The 11,646-nt window shown below is 43.2% G+C and overlaps 1 protein-coding gene across 11 annotated transcripts in view; it reads left to right on the top strand.

Annotated features, from left to right (window-relative positions):
* The window catches only part of CASK (calcium/calmodulin dependent serine protein kinase), a 353,223-nt gene that overhangs the window by 281,352 nt on the left and 60,225 nt on the right, over window positions 1–11,646 (top strand). For all 11 annotated transcript variants that reach the window (XM_025204952.1, XM_014520563.2, XM_025204959.1 and 8 more), the window contains 2 exons: window positions 3,396–3,473; window positions 7,988–8,068. In XM_025204952.1, coding sequence (XP_025060737.1) covers window positions 3,396–3,473; window positions 7,988–8,068 — 159 coding nt within the window. The remainder of the gene's footprint in view (window positions 1–3,395; window positions 3,474–7,987; window positions 8,069–11,646) is intronic.

Genomic DNA, 11,646 nt, shown 5'->3' on the forward strand with positions numbered 1-11,646 from the left:
CTCACCCACCCACACCCATGAACCCCCCTTCTTCCCCCACACACAAACTTACCTTGGACGCAGCCAGGGGCCAGAGGCAGCAGGAGAACAAAAGAGAGACTCTGGCTGACACCAGAGCATCTCTTTAGGAGAACTGACTCCCTGGCACAGTTTGGGACTGTGCCTTGCTCTGCTCTTCTGTGGAGCAGTTGTTTTAGTCCCCTGGACATCCAGGGTCTAACTTTATCCCCGCACTGCAAACTTGCAGTGCGGGGAACCTTTTTTCATTCCCACACATGCCTCTTGCCCCACCTCAAAGGGGTTTGAGATGGGGCAAGAGGCACTTGTGCGCTCGTCTGGACGCGTCCACAGAGGTGGCTTGTGCAGCAGGGGAGGGGGCTCTCAGTGGATTGAACACAAGAGAGACCACGCATCCTTGCTCCCCTTCCCCCCTTACCCATGCCACTTACGTTCAGCTCCAGCCACTTGTCCTCCCTGGGTCCAGTGCTGCCACCATTGCTTCTGCCTGACTGAGCTGGGCCAGGGCAGGGGCAGCCCTAGAACTAGTGCCACTACAGAAGGCAAATGGCGGGAAGGAGTGCAGACAGTGGGGAGAATGGAGTAGGCAGGTGGCAGGAGATGTTGCAGGCACTGGGTGGGGCAGGTAGCAGCAGGCAGCACATGGCAGGGCAGACAGACACCAGAGGGGCAAGTGATGGATCAGGCAAGGTGGGAAGGGTTGGGTGGGCAGGGGGGCAGTCACAAGGGAACACATAGCAGGGGTTATAGGTGGCAGAGGATCAGCAGCAAATGGCAGGGAAGGACAGGCAGCATGGGAGCAGGGGGGCAAATGGCATTGGGGACAGGTAATGGGGGCCAGGCACAAGTGAGCAAGGGGAGGGGAGGAAGGGAGGGCAAGAGACAAGGGTCTGGCCCTTTGCCACTGCTTTCCCTGCCACAGGGGTGGGAGGAACAAATTTAAGATCACCCTCCAATAATTAGATTCTATACATGGAAAATTATAACAAATTTGTAATTTTCTGTGTATAGAATCTAATTATGGGGGGTCATCTTAAATTCAAAATCATCTTGGATTTGGGTAAATGTAGTACTTTAAAAATAAACTTCTATTTTTTTAAGCAGCCAGAGATTTTCCCTCTTTCATCCCTGTGTTCTAGAAGAGTGGCTGATTTAACTTGTCATAACATGTGATCTCTTGGGACTAGACGCACATTGTGAACACACATAACAGTTGAACCATTCCAAGAATGTCACTGTTTGGAAGCTGGTGCGCACTTGTCTTGAATCTGAGGCATCTGCACATGCACTATCCAAGTAGGCATTGCAGTGCTGTAGTATCACTTCTAAGGAGTGGTAGTGAGTACCCAGCCACTCCATGGCATCCCATGCTGATTTGGGGTAGGGGGATCAGGTAGGTAGGGGAGATCTTGAGACCCAGATTTTGTGGTCCCAGGAGCTGGGTGCTCCAGGGGATCCAAGGTCTCCAATTCTTGTAACTTTGAAAGGACTTTCTCTGCAAAGCTCCTCAGCTCCAAATCTTAACCCTTTACTCTGATTCCTCACTATTTATGTGTCTTATGCAGTATACACGTCTACCCTAAAGTGTCCTGGGAGCCTGCAAAGCAGGGTCCATTGTGGGCAATTGAAATTAATTAAGCAGTTTGAAGGAATCGTAGAAAATGAGGGTTGGAAGCGACCTCAGGAGGTCATCTAGTCCAACCCTCTGCTCAAGGCAGGACCATCCTGCCAAAGTGCTCTTTAAAAGCTATGGAGATTTTAGGCAGGGCCCCACCCTGCGGCATCCAGAAGCAGGAATCCAGGCAGCCTCTCCACATACACACAATGTATACATTTTAGCACAGATTGCTGTTGCAAGACTTAACGTTTCCGGCACAAGAGAGAAAGTTGCTATGGGTAGGGAAGTCTGAAGTCTGACTTGGTTCTCCTATGGTTCCTTTCCTGCTCCTAGATCAGCTATTCTAGCACCCACCCCTGTGTTCCTAGGGTAGTGTGTACTGCTGCTGTGAGCCCAGACTAGGAATGTTGTGATTTTCACATGCTGACAATTTTCTTTTTTTTCTTGAAGAATACATCAGGAGAAGAAAATAGCATTTTTGTATCTCAAGCAAACCTGAATGGGGTTTCCTGGGACACAGAAAAGCCTGCTTGTAACCTGAAGTGATTTCCCCCTTGCCAAATATCAAAGAGCTGCTTCAAAAAGTGGAAGCCTGAGGTTTTTTCAAAGAAAATTCAAGAATCCTTTGTTAGGGAACTTAAATACAGGCTTACCAGCTTCTTCTATAATACATGATGGTTTTGTGCTGTATAAATTACTCTTACTTGGCACTTGTCTTGCATCCAAAAATTAAGAAATAAAACCTTATTATGTGATTCCATCAAGTATTTTGTGTTTGTGTATAGAAATGATTTTCATATGCTTATTTATATTCTGAATAGTTTCTGTTTACAAAGTCACATTTTATATACTTTATCTGATGCAAATTAAAGATACTTGGATACCTGGGTTTCTTTTGGATCATATTTAAGTGAAAAAGCAGCAGCAGTAATGCTTTTGATTGAAGTAATTACTTATGTAGCTTGTCCATTTCTGATGTATGGGTATTCCCTTATAATTTGCACGCTTTGGTGGAAGCATTATAAGCCAGTTCCATTTCTTATCCTTAATTTTATTTTATTTATTTGAGGGGTTTAAGACTAATTTAATATACAAACAGATTTTTTAAAATAGATTAAAAATGAGATGCTTTGATTCCTAGTTAAACAGTGCTGGCGTTAATGCTGTTGTTGGAAAATCCTGGTAAAGAGAGGATAATGGCTTCTCTGAACATTCCTTCCCAGAAGTAATAATTTTGCACTTTTCCCAGGACTTACATTTCTGTAAAAGTTCCTCTTGAAGAGCTTTTCTGTCAGGAGACGCATTATCTTCTGCTTAAAACTTTCATTTTATATTTGTGTAATGCTTCGAGCAGTTGACATTTGGCTTATTGGAAAGAGCGAAAAATCTAGATTAACTGAAGTATTTAGAATTACATAGGATTTATTAGGAGTTATAGTGTCATCCATTCAAAGCTCATAGAAACATTACACAAGTGTTATGATTCCTATGAGTCTGCTATTGAAAATGCATGGGAAGCACACAACCTCCTTTAAACTTTCCCATGATATCGGGTAAATTTTGAATGGATGGTACTGTTCAGCTCAGGAAATGTTTAAGGAAAAAAAAGCAGGATTCTAAACTTGTATACAACATCTGTGAGGCTTGCAGTTTAACATTTATATTATAGCCATATTAACACATACAGATTGTTGGATTAAACTCTGAACACTGGAAAAAGAGCACATGATTACAATGCTTTGCTTTCTTTTGATTTCAGCTTTATGACAAAATTAACACAAAATCTTCACCACAAATCAGGAATCCTCCAAGTGATGCTGTACAGAGAGCCAAAGAGGTAAAGAGTTTTAAAATGTATTTCAAACTTTCATAGTCTTATTCTGATTGCTTAATTTGAAACATTTCCATGCTGCTTGTACTGATATGGGAGTTTGGCTTCTAAACTGGATTATCTGTGAGAATATTTTTACCCTTTCTTATATGACATGTTGCATACATTTGTAGTTTCCCAGACTGTAGGGAATATTTATATTGTTTAGCCTCTTTGTGTGATCTGTAACTTTGTCAGTAGGAATATGCAGACAGGGGAAGAGGGGGTAATCCTCTTTAAGCAAGTGTGATCATTTGCATATTTTGGGTATTTAGTAGGTTTGATAAAGACAGTAGCATTTTGCTGTTTTAGTAGGTAGCAAAAGTTTAAAGCTTATTTAATTTCTCAGTATTTTTCTTTAAACACTTTGAATGAATCTCCTAGGGCATGAGTTATTTTGTGAACAATCCGTTTTTTTAGTGAAGAAAAGAAATAGATCTAAAGTATTTTCAAAGAAAATACCCCCGTCGTGCCGCACTGCACCTGCAATCCCTGCTGTCCCCCACTGCCCTGCGCGCTGTATGAGGGGCTCTGCCACGAGCCCTCATAGCCCCCAGTCGCAACCGTCAGACCTGATGAGTGCAGGGCTTTTTAATTCCCAGGATGCTGGGGTCAAGCAAAGCAGCCATCGGGAGGGGGGATCAGGGAGCAGGGGCTGTGTGGGGGGCTCTGCCATGTGGCCTCAGAGCCTCCACAGACCCTGCTACTGCCGGTAAGTGCGGGGTTTTGTCGGGGGGGGGTTTATTCCCGGACTATGGGGCAATTGGGGAGCAGGGGCTGAGTGGGCGGGGCTCTACCAGGTGGCCCCAGAGCCCCCACAGCAGCTGCTACAGCTGGTGAGTGCAGGGCTTTTTTTGTTTGTTTGTTTTTTATTGTTTGTTTTTTAAGTGCTGGGAGGCTGGGGCCAGGCAGGGCACCCATGGGGGCTTCTCCCGTGGCTCCCCCTGCCAGCCACCTGGCCATGTCTGCCTCTCCCCGGCCAATCTGGATCACCGAATCTGTCCAAAGCAGCACTGAATTTTCTGAAGCTGATTCAGCCAAATCGATTCAGGACAGTGATCCAAATCTCCGAATCGAATCACTGTCCTCCGAATCATCCGAATCCACATCCAGTTCTTCCCTATTCACACAGGCTTACCCACCAGTAGTGTAGTGGGCCACTGGAAGCATCCTGCCCCTTGGCTCTGTACTACCACACACTCCTGAACTACCAACCAGCCAGAACTCCGTGCGTCCGGGCAGTGGCATGGAGCTCGGGGTATGCAGCTGCACAAACATAGCTCCATGCAGCTGTGTGCCCCCACCTCCATGCCGCTGCCTCATGGTGTGGAGCTCTGGCTGATCAGCAGCGTCAGGAATGTGTGGCAGTGTAAATATGGAGGAGTGTGCCTGTATGGAGCTGCATTTGTACAGTGCAGACCCAGGGGCACGCGTCCACAACAAGCCAGGAGCGTGTGGTGGTGAAGAGCTCTGGCCAAACACAACTTCGTACCACTGCACATACCCAGTTCGGTGCCACTGCCCGACCACCGTCACGCACCCCTGGCTCCTCAAGAACATGTGCCCATGGCTCTGTACAGCCATATGTCCCTGAACCCATATGCTGCAACATACTGTTTAGATCAAACATGATCAAACTGGTACCAGTGAAGCAAAGGTGCGATCTTTCTGCAGAGATTGCACATAGCTAAACATGTGCTTATGTAATGATTTGCAAAAATCTGCACACACACAAGCTCCATACCCAAGTAACCCACAACCTTTTAGGCATCCCATGTTTCCTAGGTTTGTGATGGTTATACGAGCCAGCTGTTGGCAAAGGAAAGGACCCACCTTCCTTTTCTCTCCTCATGGTTACCTCAGAATGAGGGTTTGCCTTTCCCTTCTCTCCCTGTGGTAGCTTTCTCAGCTACCAAACAGAAAATTCCCCACTTCCTACTACATCCCATCCATCTTAAGGGCAACGAGATGATCTTGAGGTTAAGACACTGGACTGAAATTAAAGAAATTTGATTCTGCCACAAACCTCCAGTGTTGCCTTGAGCAAGTTACGAAACCCTTCTGCATCTTAGTTCTGTACCTGTAAAGTGAGATAATATTTCCCTGTCTCACAAAGGTGAGGAATAAGTCCATTAGAATTTGTGAGGTGCTCAAAGACTCTGGTAAGAGAGACCATATCTAGATAAACTGATTGATATTATAAATGTTTCCACAATTCCATTTCCCCACCTCATAAAAACCACAGGATTTCTCTCCTGCTGCATCTCTTGACTCAGCATTCTTCTCCCTACATTGCATGGTGATCAGGCCAAGCAATGGGCATTTGCACAATCAGCACTATAAGACTATATAAAGTGTCAGTTAAGCAGCATGGAAGCACTGCTCCTGGTGTTTCGTCCTTATGGAGGAGCATCCAGTAACAAAACAGCAAAAAATGACTGCAGACTGTTGTTGGTAGTCAGTTGATTTGCTGTAGTGCCTGCTGATCGCAACCAAGTCCCTTGCCTCAATATAAATAGACAAAGACAGACAAAGGAGGGGAGAAAGGAAATACAATCCCCATTTTACAAATGCAGAAGTGACTTCAACAAAATCTAGATTAGAATGCGTTTTAAAAAAATAAACCCTGGTAAGTAGTGAACCTAGCTGAAGTTTAAACTATTAAATTATGATTGCTCTAAAACTTAATGCACCTTTAGATGCTATGCCATTAAAATGGCTGAAATGGTCTTGCTTTCTGTAGTTTTAGAATAATTGATGGCAAAGGAATTTAGGATCATTCTGTGGCTGGTATCTGACTACAAAGGGACAAACTTTCAAAAGTTCACTTTGTTTTTCCAGCAGTGTGGGCCCTAATTATAGGTGCAGTTTTTCATATATAGCTTTTTTGTAGGAGAATTACAGTTACTTGGACATTTAAGTAGCTGATATGGGGACATAATTAAGTACTTAGATAGAAGCGTTCCAAATTGCATGCAGATATCTGTTTGGAAAAAACCATGCCAGCAGGTGTTTGCACTTACCATTTACAGACACAAGAAAAGTTAGGCTAGAAGTTTGGCCTCAAAATAATGTTTCAGACAGGTTATTACCAAAAGACAGCAGCTTCTAAGCAGTGTATGATGTATATAAAATCTATTACAGGAAAACACAGAGTCTTCCTTGCCCTTCTTATGTAATGTTTTAGTGTTTGATTTTTGATATCTAAGAAACAAATTATCTGGCTTGTTAAAGAACCTTTGCAGGTACAAATGTAACCATTTCACAACTTACATAAATTTACAGAATCTTCTTCATTTTTTATTTCACTTTGTGCAGTCCAAAATCTCACAGATCACTATCTGCGTGTATGGTAGAGAGAGAGCCCAAGTCAAATGCTAACAGCAAATGCCAGTGGACTTAAAACTCACATGTGCATTTCAGAATCCTCTAAAGTGTGTGGAATCTTCCAGTGCGGTTATGCTTATCACTGCAGCCTATTTTTTTTGGTAGCAACTATGAGTGCAAATCCCCTATTCAGTGTAACAGTGGAGGAGATTAGATATGAAAAGGTGCAACTGACCAAAAATATGGTGACTCACGCCCACTTGACAGAACTAAGTCATGCGTCTCGTGATCAGGCAGGAGAATTCTAAAACTGCGGCCTTAGCAGGATGGAAAAGTTGAAAATGCACTTTGTTTACCAATGTGTAGAATAATGAGTTAGAATGATTTGACAAGGAGATCCTTTCCCTGGATGGTAGGAGGGACATTTTTTTGTTCCAAGCACATTGGTGTGCCGAATTCCCTAGCAATTAATCTTGGGAGTCACTGCCAAAAGCAAAATGCTCTCTTTTTATCATCCTACTAGCTGAGTGTTGAACAAAAAAACAGAAGATGTCCAGCTGCAAGGAGCTGAGTTAAAATCCATTTATCTCCTCTCCCCCAATCTTGAGCTAATGTGCTATTTTCATGTTTATAGACTCTGGAGTTGTAGGCTGATATAACACATGGGACCACCAAAGTTTCTTGTTTATTAACAGTTTAATTTAAAAAATTTCTGACCTGGATAATTCAATTTTTTTCTATATAAGTTTAATTCTGCCTTTAAACATCTTATATATTAATAATTTCTTTCCATACCATCCCTGGAGACAGAGATTGATGGGAATGACTTAAGTAGTTTGTGGTTAACACCTCATTACTACCATTAAGTTACTGATCCTTTAAAAGAGTTCTTTCAAACTGAGAAGAGATATTCTGCTTTCTTCAAACTTCTTTCATCTAACAAAGAGAGAAATTTATATATTTTATTCTCCTAGAAAAAAAATTCCCATTCCTCAAAACTCTTCACTGTCATAATGACCCATTAGTTGTAATGGTCTCACATGGATTATGAGTGACCTACCAATGTAAAAAATACTTTTTTTTTTTTTTTTTTTTTTTTATACAATATTTTGGCAGAAAGCACTTTACTGACATATATCCCATTTGCTTTGCAGGTACTGGAAGAAATTTCATGTTACCCAGAGAACAATGATGCAAAAGAACTAAAGCGTATCTTAACACAACCTCATTTCATGGTAAGCACATGCTACTCTCACTGTTCCTAAGCATACATCTCATAAAACAAAAGGCTCAGTTGCAGAGAAAATGTATTTCCTGAAGCCTGTCATAGTGAAACAAAACTGTAGTTAACTGCATACAAATATATATGTTAAACAGGATTTCTAATATATCAAGCTAACACAACAGCTGATACTGTTATGGCAGTAATGCATACAGTGCTTTCTACACTGAGAGATCAGTGTTTGCTGCTTGTCCTAGTGAGCACTGCAGTTTGCAGAGATAGTTATGGGTCTGAGCTCATCAGACAAGACTTACTCCTTAAAAGTATTTCTTTTTTAAAGGAGAATCATAAGGGGAAAGATCTAAGGAGACTGCCAATAAGGCTACACAAATCTCAAAAGACACCAATAGTGTTGGTTGAATATATGACAGTCATGTCCAACCAGCGGCCCACAGGCTGCATGAGGCCTGCAAGGGCTTAAGTTGAGGGCCACAGGCTCCTGCCAGGCTGCCACTCCTCCCACCACACTTGCTGCAACAGCAGGAGTCTCCAGGCTCCCCCTGTCCTCTGGCTTCCGCTGTAGTGTGCAGCCCCAAGGAGGGTGGGGGGGCAGGCTCACCCTGCTGTGAACCACAGAGCATTCAGCCCCTGGCCGCTTAGCAGTTGCAGAGCCCTGTATTACAATACTGTCATAAAGTAACAAAATAGTTCATTGTGAAAATATAGTAGCCCTTTCATTCCTGAAAAACATCAGTTAATATTTTTAAGAGTGGCTTGATAGCCTATCAAAACTGTATTTGAGCACAATACAGTTAACTCCATCCTTTATTGCCGCATACTAGCACACAAATAAGCCAGGTTAGAGATTTGTTCTGAGCCCTGACCAAGATGTTAAAAGGGAAGGAATCCTTTGGCCCTCAAGGGGCAGTTTGAGGATCCTTTTTCCTTCCAAACTCTTGTTAAACAAAAATGTATTTCTGTGCTTTTAAAAGGTATTTTTCTAAGGTGGAGGTGAGTGGGAAGAATAGAACAATTACGTGCATTTGTGGGTCTTGTATAAAAAATCATGTAAATTTATTTGGGGGATAATGCTAGTCCAATTTTTAAGGAGTGTAAGAAGTATTCTCTGGAGATGTTGGTGATCAAGGCCTCTTGTAATGAGGCCATGAATTATTTTTATTTATGCTGTGGACAAACCAAATAAGCTCCAGAAATGAAAGGCTGTTGCTTGAAGTTGATGTCCTAACAAAGTGGAAAGTAATTAGAAGTCAAAGAGACCTTTGAGATTTTGCCCCAGAGAGGGCTGCATTGAAGTTTGCAAAAGCCAGAAGACTTCTCTTAGTTTCCCTTAAACAGAGCAAGTTGTAATCACATTCCTGTTCAGTGAGTAAATGAAGCCTGCAGAGGCTACAGGTCCCAGGGTGTAGTATTCCAGCTTGAATCTTCGATTATCAAAGTGTCTTTATACCTCATTCAAAAAATGTGTGAAATCTTAATTATGGGAGAGATGAAAACTAGAAACAGGGCAGACCAGCACTTGATTTCTCTGTTAAGTAGCTGACCCAGTGATCAAGTGAAATGTATTCATTTTTTTCATGTAATGGATTCCTTGGATTTACTGCAAAACATTAGACCTTTTGGGAATAGATAATGTTCTTTATCAATACTGTATTTACTGGCTGCTCCTTTTTGAATTTCAGAAGTAGGAACCAACAGAAGTCAATAAAATGCTATTAACTGGCAGTGAGGAAGTAATGTTTTAAACATTTTTTATGTATAGAGTATTTTCAAAGTGATCAAGAAAAAAATCAGAATTTGTAGAAATAATTATGTAGAGTGAATCAGAGGGCAGGCAAAATGTATCAGAGTCCTACATTCATATATTAAAACTAATAAACACATGTTTATTTTAATACTGGCTCTCAGAAAATTCTTCCTACATTTCTTCTAGAAAATATTTTTGAGATGGAATAGATTACTTCTTTCGGTTTAAAAGGGTTATATTTATGGAGGTTCATTTATTTTCAAAAACAAGCTACAGAGGGAAAAACTTTTATTAAAGTATATATGTTTTATTTGTATAAAAATGCAAATCCTTTTCTCACAGACTAAAAGCATCAGGATAGATTAATTTAACCTTTAGACAGTTCATTCATAACCCAGTAGACAATTCAGAAGAGATCATAGGACTAAGCTGAAATAATTAAATTTAGATGCAAATCATTCCTTTGACAGCCACAACCTAACATCGTAGGCCAGGGATTGGCAAAATATGGCCCACAGGCTGGATCTGGCCTGCCAAGGCATTTTGTCTGTCCCACAGCAGGTCCTTTGGCCGTGCCTGGCCGAGGTGTAGGGGGCAACCCAGGTTGTGGTGTGTACAGCCCGTCCCATCACCCCCAGGCATGGAGCGGGACTAGGGTGGTGCAGTGGCAAGACTATTTCCTGGCAGACCCAGAGGTGGCTCCTTCTGGCTGCTGCTGCCGGGCACCCTGACCCGTCCACTGTGGGTGGGACCTACATAGGCAGGGCACATGGCTGCATGGCTTGGATGGGGCTGCACCTGGCCAGGGAGTTTGCAATCAAGAACAAGACTGGCTGCCAGGGCCAGGGCCAGGAATCGGGATCAGGATCACAGAGCATAACAGTGCAGGGCTGGAGCTTCGAACAGAGCTGTGATCCACTGCCCACATACCCCTGCAACGAGTACCAGTTCTGCAGGCAGGGGCATGCAAGGAGCAGACCATAGCTCTGTCCCGGCCCTGCACTGTCACCACCCCAAGATCCTGGCCCCGGCCCGAGATGCAACTCCCTGCCCACCCATGGCCCCAAGCCATGCCCGGGCTGCGCGCCCTGCCCGCACAGGTCCTGGTCAGTCTCCATAGAGACCCCGGGATCACTGGGTGGTGACAGCACAAAGCTGGGGCCTGGAGCAGAGCTGCCATATGCTCCCTGCATGGCCCTACCTGCAAAACTGGTGCCCGTCGCAGGGGCGTATGGGCAGCAGATCATGGTTCTTCCCTGGCCCCAGCCCGCCACTGCCTTGTAATCCTGATCCTAGCCATGGCTCCAAAAAAATAGTCATTTTTCATATGATTACCCCTTTGCCATATTTTCTTGGCACTTGAACACCTGGTTAAGTAAGAGTGGAGTAGGAAAAAAGAAACTTTGAAAACAGGTATCAATTATTAAAACTTTGCATGCATAATATAAGTGGAAATTACAGTACAAGACAGTATTGTTAGCCTAATTTCAGGGGATCTTTAGAAAGCATAGTAAGATAAAATAGTCTAATTAGTATATTACTGCACTCCAGCACATTGAGACCTGGAACCTATAGCTGAATCAGTAGGATCACTTGCTTTAGCTGTTTGAGGCCTGTGATAGTAAAATCAACAGATACTAAGATTTAGATGTGATCCAAAGAGGCCAAAAACAAGCTAACAAATATGGGCGATTTTACCAGGGCTGGGGCAGGGGTGGGCTCCCTGAAGCGCCGTGATCTGCTGGCTTTGCAAGGATTGCTCAGCAGGCCAGCAGTGGCGGTAGTCCCCCCGTCCCCCAACGGGCTTAGTTTAAAGCCCGGTGGAG

Source organism: Alligator sinensis, unplaced genomic scaffold (assembly GCF_000455745.1).
Source record: "Alligator sinensis unplaced genomic scaffold, ASM45574v1 scaffold243_1, whole genome shotgun sequence".
NCBI lineage: Eukaryota > Metazoa > Chordata > Crocodylia > Alligatoridae > Alligator > Alligator sinensis.